The 16108-nt window shown below is 48.5% G+C and overlaps 8 protein-coding genes across 8 annotated transcripts; 5 read left to right on the plus strand and 3 right to left on the minus strand.

Annotated features, from left to right (window-relative positions):
• Positions 1-133: 133 nt before the first annotated feature.
• On the minus strand, positions 134-2166 carry ASPSYDRAFT_71789 (magnesium transporter CorA family protein; the record flags this gene model as incomplete). The annotated part of the gene is made up of 2 exons (XM_040850600.1): positions 134-713; positions 773-2166. The coding sequence occupies 2 exons, from the start codon at positions 2164-2166 to the stop codon at positions 134-136; spliced, it is 1974 nt and encodes a 657-aa protein (XP_040699108.1).
• Positions 2167-3934: 1768 nt separating this feature from the next.
• ASPSYDRAFT_159032 (homoserine kinase) lies at positions 3935-5111 on the plus strand (the record flags this gene model as incomplete). The annotated part of the gene is made up of 3 exons (XM_040842788.1): positions 3935-4361; positions 4421-4719; positions 4770-5111. The coding sequence occupies 3 exons, from the start codon at positions 3935-3937 to the stop codon at positions 5109-5111; spliced, it is 1068 nt and encodes a 355-aa protein (XP_040699109.1).
• A 608-nt stretch (positions 5112-5719) lies between these two features.
• ASPSYDRAFT_49501 (signal peptidase complex subunit 1) lies at positions 5720-6738 on the plus strand. Its single transcript, XM_040847844.1, has 4 exons — positions 5720-5853; positions 5942-6001; positions 6071-6558; positions 6614-6738. Exons 1-3 carry the CDS (start codon positions 5806-5808, stop codon positions 6260-6262), a joined length of 300 nt encoding a protein of 99 aa, XP_040699110.1. The 5' UTR covers positions 5720-5805; the 3' UTR covers positions 6263-6558; positions 6614-6738.
• On the minus strand, positions 5961-7295 carry ASPSYDRAFT_49504 (SCF ubiquitin ligase complex subunit HRT1). The gene is made up of 6 exons (XM_040847845.1): positions 7192-7295; positions 6899-7132; positions 6749-6827; positions 6614-6684; positions 6071-6558; positions 5961-6001 (listed from the first exon to the last, which is right to left on the minus strand). The coding sequence occupies exons 2-5, from the start codon at positions 6998-7000 to the stop codon at positions 6460-6462; spliced, it is 351 nt and encodes a 116-aa protein (XP_040699111.1). The 5' UTR covers positions 7001-7132; positions 7192-7295; the 3' UTR covers positions 5961-6001; positions 6071-6459.
• Positions 7296-7903: 608 nt separating this feature from the next.
• ASPSYDRAFT_159439 (proline-rich nuclear receptor coactivator motif-containing protein) lies at positions 7904-9307 on the plus strand (the record flags this gene model as incomplete). Its single annotated transcript, XM_040842825.1, has 1 exon — positions 7904-9307. One exon carries the CDS (start codon positions 7904-7906, stop codon positions 9305-9307), a length of 1404 nt encoding a protein of 467 aa, XP_040699112.1.
• A 1582-nt stretch (positions 9308-10889) lies between these two features.
• ASPSYDRAFT_460553 (SMI1/KNR4 family protein) lies at positions 10890-13035 on the plus strand. Its single transcript, XM_040847148.1, has 2 exons — positions 10890-11076; positions 11154-13035. The coding sequence occupies exons 1-2, from the start codon at positions 11066-11068 to the stop codon at positions 12685-12687; spliced, it is 1545 nt and encodes a 514-aa protein (XP_040699113.1). The 5' UTR covers positions 10890-11065; the 3' UTR covers positions 12688-13035.
• A 348-nt stretch (positions 13036-13383) lies between these two features.
• ASPSYDRAFT_61005 (thioredoxin domain-containing protein) lies at positions 13384-14082 on the minus strand (the record flags this gene model as incomplete). Its single annotated transcript, XM_040849926.1, has 1 exon — positions 13384-14082. The coding sequence occupies one exon, from the start codon at positions 14080-14082 to the stop codon at positions 13384-13386; it is 699 nt and encodes a 232-aa protein (XP_040699114.1).
• A 660-nt stretch (positions 14083-14742) lies between these two features.
• On the plus strand, positions 14743-16058 carry gmtA (GDP-mannose transporter; the record flags this gene model as incomplete). The annotated part of the gene is made up of 4 exons (XM_040849928.1): positions 14743-14982; positions 15044-15131; positions 15190-15561; positions 15619-16058. The coding sequence occupies 4 exons, from the start codon at positions 14743-14745 to the stop codon at positions 16056-16058; spliced, it is 1140 nt and encodes a 379-aa protein (XP_040699115.1).
• Between the last annotated feature and the right edge of the window lie 50 nt (positions 16059-16108).

A 16108-nucleotide genomic window follows, 5' to 3' on the forward strand; every position in this document is an offset into this window, starting at 1 on the left:
AACGAAAACATGGATTGTTTTTAAAATGTTCGAACAATACAACTCATAACCCAACTTCCTAAATATGAACACGAGGACCGAATGTATATACCAGGTAGCGTCGACCAAAGCGTATTTTGTCGAACAACTTGTTTTACACAAGCTTATAGAACCGAGCAGCCAGGCCACTGATGACAACAACTGCAGCAAGGACCCCAACAATGCCAAAGAACCATCCGTATCCCGGGACGTCTTGTCCGGGTACATGGACATTCATTCCAAACAAACCGCAGATGAGGTTCATTGGAACTAGTATAGTTGCAATAAGCGTCACCTTGCTCAAGACTTTGTTCGCGTGGTTCCCCAGGACCAGGTTTGTCACGTTCAACTGAGCTAGATAATTAGTATGAGATCGGCTCAGCATCTTCTCAAAATGGGCCAGATTAGACATCATGGTCACAACGTGATCTTGAATATCACCCAAGTAAAGGCCAATATCACCACGAGGTGTCACTGAATATTGCTCGTTGCAACGCTTCGAGAACCCGCGAATAACATCAGCTTTACCGCCCAGGAGTCGCATCAGGCTCATGACTTTCTTCCGTAAATTGCCAATGCGGGGTAAAAATGATTCGAAGTCATCCATGCGCGCAATAAACACAAGGTCTTCAATTGCTTCGGTTTCAACTTCGATTTCCCGAATCGCGGGGCCAAAGCTATCTACTATGTCATCGCTTCAAAGAAGTCAGCGTGAAATGTTCATGTTGGTGAGGGAATCAATGCTGAATCTTACATCATAGCATAGCAGATCCAATCGCTGCTGAGCGACACGTAGTCACGGAGTTTTCCAATTCTTCTTCGGACGTTGGCAGCGTGGGGGTTCTCCGTAAAAGAGAAAGATAAAACGCCATCGCGGAAGACAACCATATAGAAGTTTACTGGCTCCATGAATCGTTCACTGTCCTTCTCGAGTTGGTAAAATGTCCGGAAACAGACAAAGTAGTACTGTTTAAAAAGCTCGACCTTTTCGCGCGATTCCTGTGTCAGAATATCTTCTGTCGTCAAAGGGTGAATGGAGAACGCCCTTGACAGCGCGCTCACTTCAGCTTCAGTTGGGTTCAAAACATCGAGCCACCAAACACCGCCGTCTGGCCCGAGTTGGAAGAGATCTCTGAAAGTGTCCCCAGGAAGGACCAGATCCCCCAACTCCGCCGCGTGTACGGTACTCTGCGACTCAGAAGAAAAGAAACCAAAGCGCGTTGGTTCGTTTGCATTTTTCAATTTGTCCAGCAGACCCTTCTCGTTTGCGTTGTCAAAAATTTCTTCATTGAACTTGGGCGGCATCGAATCCTCGAGGGATAGTTCCCCACTCGAGGAGCGTTTCTCATCAGCTTCACTCGCAGTTCCGGCGCCTGGACGAAGGTCTTCAAAAACCCGCGAGTATCTTCCTTGTGAGCTCAAGCTATGTTTCCGTCGGCTGATTGAAGGCTTCGCCTTCCGGTTCAACGCTACGAATTCCTCCAGTTCCTCGTAGTCAATCACTGGAATCCTTCCGGGTTCTTCAAATGGAGGAACGCATGTATCCTCCGTAACATCCAGCTGAATGTCGCCTGGCTGGGGTCGAATAACGCTAGCATTGCTGAAAGTCGGTCGTCTGGTACCACCAGAGACTGTACGCTGAAGAATAGCCTCGAGATCTGGGGCTCCGTGGCTTTCTAGGGTGTTTGCGCGCTCTCGGCGACGAGGGTCTGCGAATGCATCGACTGAATTGGGAGGCGAGGATGACCTGGCTGAAACCGAACTTTTTCGCGACCTATTTCCAATATCTTGGTGCGTTCGACTGTACGTCCGAGCATGCCGGGCATTTCCAGCGGGATCGACAGAAAAGCGGCGCCCAATAGCATTTAAATCATTCGCAGATCGATCATCATCCATTATTGCTTGTTCGAAGTCCCGTGAAAACGGCCCTGAATCTCTATAGGCATTTTGAGCTTGGAGAAGGTCGGGTCGTTGTGGTATCTCGGTTATTGCTTGCGGAACAGTGTTTTGACGGCTCAGGGCCATTTCGGCAGTCGCTTCGATGCGTGGCTGGTTTTCCAAATGAAATCGATGATCATCCAGCTCAGGCACCGGGGTGCTGAACCTAGTCAGATCCATGTACTTCTCGGACTTGCCAGACTCGGACATTTTCGAATGAGTTGTCGAGCAACGGGAAAATTGAGAAGTAAAGAAGATGTTGTCTTTGCAGTATAACCACGGTCAATACCTTCGCCAGTATTTGTGCGTACGTATCCAATAACGCGAGGAATAAGAGTTGGTGAGATAATCCCGGGATAGTTGCTCCTCCATCCATTAGCCAGACCCCTCGCAAGGGCCTGGCATTACCGACACGCGTGCGTTTTCCAGATTCTAGGTGTTCAAGGAAGCCGAGTTAGGGAGGTCTGGTGTCTCCCCCGCAGAAGACCCTGAACTTGGGGCCCAGGAGAGGGTGCACGAAAGAGGACTGAGAGTAGCGAAGCCCCGCCAACTTGACTGAGTAAGGCGAAAAGGAGCGCTGGCACTCCGTAGTTGCGAAGGGGAGAGGTCTCGTCAGAAGATCTCCTCTGAAGCAAATTCTGCGATCAGTTCACCGCAGAGAATTCCGTTTGACGTAACTGGGAAATGGTTCAATGGGATCGAACAGGCAGTAAGTAAAAGTCGAGAAGTTCAGTAATGCAAATTTCAGTGCTGACTAGAGTGTCTGTCCCTATAACGGATGCGGTGATAAGGGGTGGAACTTCAAGCCCGAGTATCAAAGCAGAAGAAAACTTCGAAATACAGGGTTGTATGATGCAGGATTCAGCGTTAGTATGAAGTGCAAACGACAAAGAAATTTGCCACAGCCCACACTCCTGGAACAACTGTACTCCAAAGTTGTTTCGGAAAAACCAAGAAGTAAAGGAGACCACCGACACAGAGGGTACGAGGTCTGGATATATAGAGTAGGAGGAAAACGTGGAGTGAAGAGCAAAGGAAAAATGCCAAAAAAGAGGGGCCGGGGCGAACAGAGATTTCCGCATTGAGGGAAAAGAGAAGTCTGGAGCTCGTGTTAGAGGCTCCGAGGCCGCCGAGGAGTGCCCACCACTGGGCACTGCCTGTCGCACCACATCAGCTCACAATAACGAAGAAGGCCTGATTTTACTTTCCAGCCGCCTGACGGGCGAATGTAATCTAAAATAAATTCGACACCTATTATTATCTTCGCTGAAGCTCCCCTTTATCCACTGCCGGACTGGTGGAAACAAAGTCGGGCATTATTGGCAAGAGGATCCGACGATTCAAGAAATCAAGAGACATACATTTTACGTTTTGGTAATCGGTACCACTGCGGACCACCATGGAGAGTTCCGCACGGATACCAGTGAACGAAGCTTTGGTCCGGAGCAAATGCACCAGTGTCCTGCTGTCCAGGCCACGATGTGAATTACTCGCACTCTGATTGGGGAAGACGAAAGAAGGTCAGACGTCAGGCAGTTGATGGGTCAACTTGGATCTTTCTTTCAGCAAGCAACAAGATCTGCTTCTGATGCCGAAACTTGATCCTTCCGCTTGGCTTTGCAGCTTGTGAGTTGTGACTTGAGCGTCCGTGACTTGAAAGTTGCGACCTCAATTCCGCCACGTTTTTGCAATTTGCATTGGACGTCCCCGAAATCGGCCTGGATCCAAATTTTTTTTCAACTATTTTTCGGTGTGCCAAGCCCTGGTACAGTCATAGCTCATCATTGAATATCAGCCCAAGCTTAGGCGAAACAATCTCTCCAGTGTGACTGAAGTACAACCGAGAAGGCTGTTTACTACTACAGGCGCATACTGCCAATCTAGAGAGCCATTGGTTCAACAATTGGCACACCCTCTTGTGTTTTACTCTCCCTAGTTGCACTCACTTCTGGCTCTGGCCCTGACTGGTTCTCCCGCAATGTCTTCAAAATCCTTCGTCATTCGGACTCCCTGCTCATCCGCAAATATCGGCCCTGGGTTTGATGTCATCGGTCTAGCCCTGTCCCTCTACCTTGAGCTACGAGTTACTATCGATACTGCTAAGACGACCTCGCAAAGACCTCTCAACTGTGTCATCACATATGACGACCAGAGCAACAGTACCGAAAAGATCAGTCTGGACCCAGAGGTCAACTTGATCACACGTGTAGCTTTATACGTACTCAGATGCCATGATCAGAGATCATTCCCCGTTGAGACCTGTGTTCACATCGTAAATCCCATCCCGCTGGGTCGGGGTCTTGGGTCGTCGGGAACCGCGGTGGTTGCGGGTGTCATGCTGGGGAATGAAGTAGGTCAACTTGGTCTGAGCAAGGATCGATTGCTTGATTATTGCTTAATGATTGGTAAGTCATTTTCCGGGTGTAGTTCAACATGCTGCTGCAGTGCGCTAACTCACGGGCAGAACGACATCCAGATAATGTTGCTGCTTCTTTATTTGGAGGCTTTGTTGGGACTTACCTCAATGATCTCAAGCCTGAAGATGTAGCACGCAAGGAGATCCCTCTCAGCGAGGTACTGCCTGCTCCAGCTGGTGGAATTGACACTGGTCGACAACCACCTGAGCCGCCTCTCGGAATCGGTCATTATAGAAAGTTCCAATGGGCCAAAGAAATCAAAGCAATTGCCATTATTCCCGACTTTGTGGTACCCACTGCCAATGCCCGAAATGTTTTACCTACTACTTATTCACGCGCTGATGTGGTATGTTTGTCCCAATTGTCTTATCACCAAAAGCTCGTCTAACTTTGCAGGTCTTCAACTTACAACGTGCTGCTTTACTACCAGCAGCCTTGGGGTCGTCCCCACCTGATCCAGACATGATCTATCTAGCTATGCAGGACAGAGTTCACCAACCCTACCGCCAGACACTTATCCCTGGCCTCACAGAGATCCTCCAATCAATGACGCCGGCCACACAGCCTGGCCTTCTTGGAATTTGCCTATCTGGAGCCGGTCCCACCATTCTTGCCTTGGCCACCGATAGATTCGCCGAGATCGCGGAACTCATCATCTCTCGTTTCGGCTCTCAAAACATCTCTTGCCAGTGGAAACTCCTCGAACCAGCTCAGGATGGCGCAATAGTGGATCACTGAACATATATACATTATGTGTCTTATTGCACTACCATAGAATCTGCTGGGAAATAATACATGGTAGGAGGTCAGACTGGTCCGAGGCAGGATGCTCAAGTTATTGGCTTGTAGACTTGCCATTTGTTTCAAAAAGAATTAACGAATAGATAGGTATGGGTTCAATCACATCGATATTACCTAAGGTTTCGTACCAGCCTTTTCCTATAATACAAGAGCACTGTATTAACAGCTCCAAAGAAACATAATAATAATAATGTAAGTAATAATTAATAAATAGCAAGTTACGCAAGCCAGGCGTTGGCCGTTTGACCGCCGGGATACTACCGTAGCCAGTGAGAATTAGTCCTCCCCAAGAAGAGTTAACTCTTTTTGTTGTAAAAGCTACGAAAGTTCGTAAATAGAAGTATAAAATAAATGAATAAAAAAGTCAATTGAAATGATCTTTTTATCTCTCAATATTCAGGTGTTGTGTTACTTTCTAGTAACCATGTTCATTGTTCACAGGTTCAGGTGTTCCAGTTATTGATAGGTAAAGGCGGTAAACATCTCCGCCAGTTGATAAGGCGGCAGCTTCTTATCTAAAGTGAGTCTGGACAAGTATCCATAGTTAAGGACTCAATTGATGTGATCCACACCACACTCAACCCTTCCAACGCAGCAGTTCGTCCATTATATCGCATACAAGCTCTTCATAATGGACAATATTCTATCACCTATTCAAGATGCCCTTGAGGGTCAAATAGTAAGTTCTGGCCTCCGCCTATTGCCGAACTTCCTTAACCATCATGCCAATCTATCAATGCTAACCTGTCTATTCCTACCCGAATTAGGATTTCCACGGACAACATATTACGGAGATCTTTTCTACGGCGCTCTTGATTGTATCAGGAGTGAGTTAAATGTCTTTCTTTTTGCTCTTCGGTGCTACGTGCCTTACTGATATCGATGGATGTTCCAAGGCGGTCGCTTCCTTGGTCGGATACATCTTCCAAGATATTCACCTGTCGCTCTGGGCCGGGTTAGCTGGTACACTCCTAACTGCGCTCATTGTTATCCCTCCGTGGCCCATTTATAACAAACACCCTGAAAAGTGGCTAGTTCCATTTGCTGGAAGAGCAGGCGTTACGGTAGATGGGGTCAAAGTGGCGTGACATGTGTCATGGGTCTTTACTTTAGATATGAAATGGATTGGCGTCGCATTTTTTGACTTCTACACGTTTAATGCTTCCTTAGCTGAAAAAGTAATGGTGATTGAAACGAAACTAAAAAAGCCATGACCGTAAACGCCCACCTAAAAACATTAGCTGCACAGCAGCTTGCCTCATCTCCCGTTGACACATCTAAGCATTTACCGGCCGTATTTCTGGAATTCCCAATCCTTGTTGTCAAGGGGGCACACTTGACGAGTCTTTAGCCAGCGGGAGATGCAGTGGAAGTGGAATGCATGCTAGGTATTTTGTTAGTATTGTTCAAATCAAAATCAGTATGTAGGGAGTACACACATTGCAAATCCCCCAGGCTACTGTGCACTCCTCTGTTGTAGATGAACCTTGGTTTGCTTGACACTCAATGCCTATACCAAGAATATTAGCACCACACTCGAAAAATTGAATGGAGAAACCGTGGGAGAAGTATACATAGATCCATAATGTGGTTACGACAAATGGCACAGTTGTCGACGACAATATCCCACGCCCATAAAGCAACAGCATTCCACTATTAATAATTTCACTTTAGCAACATCGCCATCTCCAAAGTCCAGATTCATAGGGGGTGTGTGGCTGTACCTTCTTTACTTCGAATTTCTTCTTGCCATCACTGGCTCCTTCGGTCTTGGAACCAGCCTTCATCTTGGAGGATGAGGCCTCTTTCATTTCGACGTCGGCCATTCTCTGAGTGTATACTCGTGGTATCGAAGGACTTGGTTCGGAGAAAGGGGAGGAGGGGCAGAGCGCGCCCTGGCGGATTACGTAGTTCGAAGTAGGCTTTATCAAACGTTGCTGGTGGTTCAACAATAAAAGCTATCAATACACGTTAGTCAAGTTTTTGGGGGAATGTGAATTCCAATAGGAAAAATTACGGCTTTATACCTGACGAAATCCAGGTGATGTTATGGAAAGTGAAATAGACAACCTATTGGAAAGCTCGGCTCTTGAAAGACCGGACTCTGAGTCTCAAAAGGGCTCCGGCCTAGGTACCTGCTGGTTTAGGTTTGTATTGTTTGCACTGCCAACTCTGACTCGTGAGTCGTGACATTGAAGCCAGGAGCTAGGGTGGCGTGGGGCGGTCAGGCGCCTTAGTCATGGCCCGATCCCCGCCCGATTCATCAACCCAGCCTCAAGTCATCACCCAAGGCTTCACTTCGATTCTCTTCCTGATGTTATTTCGAACCATCCGTTTCCAATGTCGCCAATCACACAATAATGTCTCAATACCTTCTTTCCCTACTTTTTTTCTTTTCCGTTTACCTATATTAGACGATATCGTCTCTACGGGCTCCGATTTACTACCTTCTCCGTCCGTCCTCGATCGTTTTAATAGACTGAGCCGCTTCTTCGATCGAATGAGCCATCATCGTCACTACCGTTAGCTGAGGGCGGCATCTCTTCGTAGTAATTCAGCGTTGAATCATTCCTCGGTACCGGCTATCGAGAAGTTATTTCTTATCCGTTGCCGCCTTCTTTGTTTTTCCACTTCTGCTATTCCTATTGTTATCACTTGTCGCGGAAACTCTTTTATCGCCGCGTCATACCTGAAATAAGGCTGTTTATTTATCAAGCCAACCCGTCGCAATGCCGACTCAAACCCCCACTCCTTTGACGCCGAAAGGCCCTCGAAACAATCGTCGCAATCAGAAGAAAACCACAACGCCTTCAGCTCAAAATGCATCAACACTCGCAACGCCTCCCTCATCGCCCCCTCGGACCGTGAGTCCCAGGGATCCCACGACTGATTCTTCAGGCACCATCACCCTGTCCAAGAAGAAGGGAAATCGATCCGCAAGGAAGCCGCGCGATACCTCCAGAACATCACCAGTCAACAAATCAAGCCATCGCCACACCCCCTCACATCCCAACAATAACATTACAACGCCGCATTTGAAGGACACACATTATGCGGGCCCAACCTTCCATGCATCACCCGCGCCTTCAGCTCTACCTATCCCAAGCTTTTTCTCCAAGTCGTTCCCTGATTCTGATCTAGTGCCCACCCTGGAACATGATAGCGACAGTTTCGATGTTGATAAAGATCTCGAGAATACGCCCTCCAAGCCCAAATCACGCCCGCTTATTCCACAGGAGGAACGAGAGTCGACACCGCTCGATTTTCTTTTTAAGGCTGCGGTTGAAGCTCGAAGATACCAGCCTGAGCAAAGCCCCGAATCTAGTCCTAGAGGCCAGTCACCACAAACCGATTCCAAGGCAATCCAAAATCGGACGTTCACCAATGACACCAACGGAATGTTTCCATTGGAAATAGGAGGCCCTGATCTACATAATGCGCAAATTGGGCCTTCTTTTGCACCGTCCTACAAGGATCGCATGAACGCTCTACGATCAGCTAGCTCTCCATCTCCAACATCGCAGAGTCTTAATGAGGACGAGCAGAAGGCTAAAACAGAAGCGTTGAAGAGTTTGTTGCTCAACCCCCGTCCTCAACGACCGTCGTCTACCTCTCACTCGAACCAAGATCCAGCCAATCACAGACATCAGCGGCCGGGCCTCAGTACGATGGTACCGCATTTTGCGACACCCTTAAGGGCCAGTTCGGGCCCACCTATGATGAACACTCATGGGGATGCGTTGGGCAATAAACTGCCTCATTCTGTCTTTGGACCACGCCCGGTTTCGCAGAATGCGAATCTAAGTTCACCACAGAATCGCCAGCTACGAGATCCTAGTTTTGGGCCCGGGATCCTTGCTTCCAACCCCGGAAATGCACCAAGCACACCAAGACAAGCATACGGCTCACCATCCCAAGTTTGTCCTCCTCGGATGTTTTCGGCTCAGCAGCAAGATTCTTCAACTTACTACCCCCAAAATTATTCGAAGTCGCCAGTTCCTCAGTATCAGTCTGCCAGTGCAAATTCACCCGTTGTTGACACGAAAAAGATAGAGGATGATCTACGACGGGTACTGAAACTCGATGCCAACCCGAGTATTCAGTCGAGCAGCATCCAGAGTTCACTCGCATAATGATATTGTTTCTGATACAACACGGGTGATAATCTCTTTACACAGCACTTCCACGATATTAATGGCATCATTATGATTGCAATAAGCAATCGTCCTGTCCCTCACCCGCTTGGGGATATATCCAACAATTTCGACAATTTTCCTTCATCTGGATTATTCAGAATTCGCTCTTACCAGGTCTCGATGATCGTTTTTTCTTCCTTGTTACTTGATTCAGCAGCTAGATTCGTCGGTGTCTCCATGGCAAGGTTTCGGTGTTTTGGTATGCTTCATATTACTAGCGGCTGGTTTTGTGGTTGGCAAGGTTGATTAATTTGTCAGTGGGGATTGCATGTATATCCCCTATTCCCTGGTTGCATCAAGCCTGGAGTCTGGTCATGTTTTGAACGAGGTCATTTAAAAGGCATACTTCTGTGTGAGGATTAGCAAGGAATCACCTTTCCTATACTTCTGTGGTTATGCGTGAAGCCCTATGTCTATATCCTCTCGCCTCCATTTTTACGTTTTCGCTCTCAGTTTTCCTCAGGCACCACTTTCATTTTACGTGTTACTTTTCTGTTACGTATGCTTCGTTGTGCACTTGCTCTTCGCTGCCCTGTAACCGTGGCGCGGTGTTACAATGTTGCCGTTTACTTATTTTTCTTTTTATTCTTGTTTTCTCATATTTCCTACTTGGCTCAAGAACCCACAGCTGAATTGGCCAAACTTCAGTCTCAGTCTTTCCCCACGACCCCTATGTCAAATTTTGTCACGCTCATTATCACAATGCATTCTTTACTCTGTGCGTTATAATGCACAAAGGGTCCTTCCCGAAATCGAAACAATGATGTAAGCCTGGACAAATAGCCAAAGTGCACCAAGATTGGGTCAGTGTTTGGGTTCATGCCGCAATCGGGTGTCTAGTGCGCCAGGAATGTGAATGTTTGTTTTCATCTCAAGGTGTTCGGTGACTCCGATTGCAATATTGCAGAAGTAGCGACACGGGACAAATTCCGGCCCCTGGACCGTGTTTTGATTATCTAAAAATGAACAAATTCTATGACAGAAATAGTAACCAGGAGTCAATGATATCGGAGTCTGGATCAGAGGAGTTGCGACGAGCGGCACGGAGGCAAAAGATTGAGGGGAGATCCAGTGGTCGGGCTCCTTCCCAGGGGTTCAGCAAAGGGAACTGCGAAAGCAAATTGAACTTCTTCTTATTATTGCAAGATTAAGGATTTAAGGGTAAAAAATAATAATAACAGGCCCAGTCCACACACTACTCCGGAGCCTAGCCCCAGGAGACCTGAAGAGAAGCCGAAGAAGAGGCATTGATCATCGTTGCTTGTCCGCTTTCCTCTTCCCAAGTTCCCACCTCTTCCTTTCCCTGCACTCAGAGGGACGCCGACGACATCATTCCGTCGCATCCCATTCCAGGCTCTTTTTTTATCTTCTTTCCCTCTCCCTATTCCTCTCCGATTTCGACTTGGATTTTATTTCTCCTCATTCACTCCTCTTGCTACCAAAGATCACATTTCCGTTTCAATACGCTCTTTTTTTGCTCTTTTCTCCCTTGTATCGCGTTTCCTGGAACTCCGTCAAACCCTGCGATCCTCCCTTTCCTCGCTCTTTTGGCCGCCTGTTCCGTTCGCTCGGCCGGCCATATTCCTCCTTGCATGCCCATTAGCCAATGTCGCTGGCGCTCTGCATAAAAGCCTGGAAGAAATCCTTCTGTGTTTACTCTCTCCTGCCACCGTGCTCTGCTGTTGATCTACCAACATGTCAAACCCGTGAGTATTTCTTGCAGACTCGGTGTATATTCCCTTTCCACTCGGCACTTTTCTAATGACTTGCCCTGCGGTGACAGCTTCGGCTCAGCATGGCGCTCCTTTTGGCATACAATGACTTCCTACGACCGCCACGCCTCCCACGACTCCCCCTATCGAACAGGTAGGCATGTGCCTCTCAGCCAAAGCCGCCATGAGCCTCTCACATCCATCGCAACAAGCGCTATCGAATCCCGACCGGATCTCACTAGCCCTTACGAGGACGAACAGCCAAATGGCGTCAGCTCACCGAATCGACCCTATTCTCCAGGAATGCGATCGATGTCTTCTCACACTCGACGGTCCGGAGACCACGGGACGGATGGTGCGGAAATCCAGATGCAAAGCTTCCACGACGGGGCACCCCCTCCCCCTCCTGTATCCCATTCGTGGAAAAAGATAGAGCGCTGGCTGGAAAACCATTACGAGGAACTCTACGATAATCTTTGCGAGGGTTGCACCCAAAACGATATCAACGAGCTGGAACACGAACTAGACTGCAGCCTTCCTTTGGAAGTTCGAGAATCTCTGATGAACCACGATGGCCAGGAACGTCCTGGTTTGCCGACTGGCATTATCTTCGGCTGCATGCTCCTTGACTGCGAGGAAATCGTCCAGGAATGGAAGAATTGGAGGACAGTCAACGAGGAGTTTCTCGCCTCCCCAACAATGGTCAATACTCCGATCCCGAAGGCCACAGCCAGCTCATCTTCTGCCACACCCCCCCCTCAGGCGTCAAACCCAATGTGGCGACAGGACCTGCTCGAGCGACAAGACTCACAACCTCCAGGCGCGGTTCAGAAAGCTTACGCTCATCCCGCTTGGATCCCACTCGCTCGTGATTGGGGTGGCAATTGTATCGCAATCGACTTAGCCCCTGGACCCGCGGGGAAATGGGGTCAAGTCATCATATTCGGCCGGGATTACGATTGCAAATACGTTATTGCTCGATCTTGGGCCACATTCCTTGCCGTTTTCTCGGATGATATCTGCAGCGGCAAGGCTGTCGTGGAGGAGGACTCGAACGAATTGAAGCTCCTGGAATTCAAGGCTCAGAATGTGGAACCGCCATACTTAGAGATCATGCGTTGGAGGGCAGATCAAAAATATGGCCGGAAAGCACCTCGCCGCAAGGTACCCAACGGCCTGGGCGTCAACACCAACACCAGGTCTGGGAAGGAGTCACCTTATGGGAGCCCGGGTCCTAGTGAAGAGCGCGGGAGGTCGCCACACCGTTTCCCAAATCGCGGTTCTACCCAAAGTCCAAAGACACAATTTGGCATTTCGAGTCCTCTTGCCCGTGTCACGGAGGAGGCTTCGAGCCCAGTCCATGGGTCTGCTGAAAGCGAAACGGCCGATGATACTATCAAACCTATAAAAGAATCCCACAGCGAGGATCTTCTGGAAGTTGCGACTCCGCAGGCCTCCGGAAAGGAGAACGAAGGTTTTGGTGAGCAACAACCTGCGAGTAAGGCGGATCCCGAGAAGTTGCAGAGACGTGAATCAAACCAGGGAACCTCTACAGCCAGCATGGATAATGAGGTCCTTGGCGAGATGAAGAACGTCGCCATCTAAGCCGCGGTCATATGGTCTGCTCTCTTTCTTTTTTGGTCTGCATATCATGAACGGCTTCCTTTCACTGTTTTCGCGGGGCTTTTATCTTGCTTTTCTACCTCTTCAAGTGTATCCGGCGCAACCGCTGAAATGATGGATTCAATGAAGAATTTTCTCTTTTTTCGATAACATTGTATAAATTTCCACCATTATCCTGTTTTTCAGTGATCTCGCCCGCAGCGCTCGCGGTTTTCTACCTTGCTTGACACTGTCCGTTCTACATTACATGTAACTTTACCTCTACGATCATGCAAGTACTAGGTACTAGCCCTTTAAGTCTTTCCAAGGTTTTGTTTATTGATCTTTCTTTTCTCCTGATACCGTACAATATTTTCCAAATTACTTTTGCGGAACGCTTTTATCGTTCTAGCGATTGCTCAGCGCCGTATTATCTCAGAAGATGCCGTTATGCAAAGTTGGTTATTTTGCTGGGTATAAGCAACAGGTACTGATAATCCAGTAGCAGTCTGTGATCATGAAACAAGCTGCTTGGAGATTGGGTAGACGCTTTCGTCTCGGGGTCAGCGAGCACGCAATCGATCGTATGAAGAAAGTGTAAGCCGGCTTCAGACTTAAGCAGATAACAAGCCTTACGGTCATCTTTGGCTGCCTTGACTCTGTGCGGTATTCGCTGTGCAACTAGACGCGCTGCTCGTCTCAGTCCCAGTCGTCGTCATCATCATCCTTGATGGCTCGTGTATTTCCAGTTCGGATACTCCGCCCCCGTTTTCCAGAATCGTCTTCCTCGCCATCACTGTTCTCTGATCCTTCATCATCTCCAGCATTGAACCTTGTGTGTGACAATATCCCTTTCGCCAACAACCTTTTCTCTAGAGTTGCCGTACTAAACCCTTCCAACCCATCACTGCCGCCCGACCCCAGCCCCTCAAACCCAAGCACCCTTTCCACTGCCACCCCGTCCATGAACCCAATCACACAGGGAAGGACCCTTATCTTCAGCTTCTCCACGACAAACGGCGTTTCACGCACGTCGACTCTTGCGAATCGCGTGTCTTGATGCCGTGCCGCGAGCGCCCGAATGTGCTCATCCATGGTCGCACAGCGCGCAAAGTCCGGATGTGCAAAGTGAATTACGCATCGCTGTGCCTGGGTGGTGAAATCTAGGAGGGATTGGTCGCTGTTTAGGGTTGGGTAAAGAGAGTCTTCGATGACGGTGGTTCTTTGGTTGTTGGATTTTTGCGACGTCGCGAACTCGGCATTGAGTTGTTCGATGCGGTGGGCACGGTAGGTGGTGTCGTCCTCTTCTTCCAAGGCTTTGAAAACGGCGTCATCGTCGGAGAGATCGAGTTCGTCTATGTCTCGTTGGGGCTGTTGGGGGGCGGTATCATGGGGCATTGCGAAGTTGTGATATTTCCCTTCTGCGTTGATTTGGTGTTATGAGTATTATGAGTATTGGGCTATCGGCCTGCAGGATGTTATTTTCACGACAAGGAGTGGGGTGAAATATGGTAGTGGGGTGGCGGAAGTATAATATTTAAAGAGATGATCAATATATATATAAATAATCTGTGCGAAAACACCGCCGATCCAGGAGATCAGTCCATGACAAGACCAGATGGCACCTGGAGCACCAATACGGTCTGGTCCGCGCACGACTCCTACAGCTAAATCCACTGCAATTGCAGAGTTGCATTTACCACCACGTAGACTGGGAAAGCGAACACAGAACCAGGCACTTGCGCACCGTTTCCGGAGGTGGCGCCAAACTCGATGCAGATGTATTGTCACGTTATCTAATTTCTTACTGCCAGGAACTTTTTTGTCCTCCCTCACACACTTTTCACGCGGCACCCTTCTACAACTTCCGTCTTCTTTGCCCAAATTCGATCTCTTTAGTCGCCTTTGTCACTCCCTTTATTCCGGACCACTCCGATAGTCTTAATCCCGCGCCCGTTGCCACGCCACCGGTTTTCGATCGCTTGATTGCGGGATTCCCCTTTGTTGCCGTCTCAATCCCAGACGCCTTACCGACGTTCCAGTGCTTTGGCTTCCAACATGGCGGACAGCAGAAAACCCGATGAGTACGCGATTGAGATGGAGAAGTTGGACCAAAATAAAAACTTTCAGGCGCCGCTTTCGCCGCCTCAGTCGCGGAGTCCCTCGTCGAATTCAGTCGCCAACAATGCTGCCCTCTCCGTTCTCGCGTACTGCGGCTCATCTATTTTGATGACCGTCATGAATAAATACGTCCTCTCTGCAGATTTCAATTTGAACTTTTTCCTGCTGTGTGTGCAGGTATGCTTGGATTATTCCAAAGTGTCGGGGTTGCCATATGCTGACCATTCGCTGGGTGTAGTCTCTCGTGTGCATTACTGCCATCCAAACATGCAAATACTGTGGCCTTATCACATATCGTGACTTTAATCTAGATGAGGCTCGAAAGTGTACGTACTTTGAGAACCCGCTGGTGTTTCTGACGAAGCTGACGGTTCTTTTATACAGGGTTTCCCATAACTCTCCTACTTATCGGTATGATTTACACCGGATCTAAGGCATTGCAGTTCCTCTCGATCCCGGTATACACCATTTTCAAAAACTTGACAATCATCTTAATCGCGTACGGAGAGGTCTTGTGGTTCGGTGGCTCGGTCACAAACCTAACTCTATTCTCCTTCGGACTTATGGTTTTCAGCTCCGTCATCGCTGCCTGGGCCGACATCAAGCACGCAGTTGAAAGTAATGGCGATGCGACATCAAAAGTTTCCACCTTGAATGCCGGATATATTTGGATGTTAATTAACTGTCTTTGCACGTCGTCTTATGTCCTGGGCATGCGCAAGAGGATCAAGCTGACCAACTTCAAGGATTTCGATAGTGAGTGCCTCTACGGTGATTTTTAGGTCTTATCACTCTAACCTGTCTCCTACCCAGCCATGTTCTACAACAACCTCCTTTCGATTCCTGTTCTCATCGTTTGCTCCGGTTTTCTGGAAGATTGGTCACCTGCGAATGTCACCCAGAATTTCCCCCCTGCTGATCGCAACGGCATTATGTTTGCCATGATCCTGTCCGGGTTGTCTACGGTGTTCATTTCGTACACATCTGCTTGGTGTGTTCGTGTCACTTCATCTACCACCTATTCAATGGTTGGCGCCCTCAACAAGCTTCCAATTGCTATCTCTGGACTGGTATTCTTCGACGCCCCAGTTACTTTCCCTAGCGTGTCCGCCATTTTAGTTGGGTTTGTTAGTGGTATTGTGTACGCCGTTGCGAAGATCAAGCAAAACGCCAAGCCGAAGGTCGGAATTTTGCCAACCTCCAACCCAGTGAGCGCCAGCAGCCAGAGCATGAGGGATTCGTTGCGCTCGTGAATCACGTCTCCTTAACGCAGAGAAATAGTCGCCCACGATCCAGTTTTCAC

This window comes from Aspergillus sydowii (genome assembly GCF_001890705.1).
Source record: "Aspergillus sydowii CBS 593.65 unplaced genomic scaffold ASPSYscaffold_12, whole genome shotgun sequence".
In the NCBI taxonomy this organism is placed as follows: Eukaryota; Fungi; Ascomycota; class Eurotiomycetes; order Eurotiales; family Aspergillaceae; genus Aspergillus; species Aspergillus sydowii.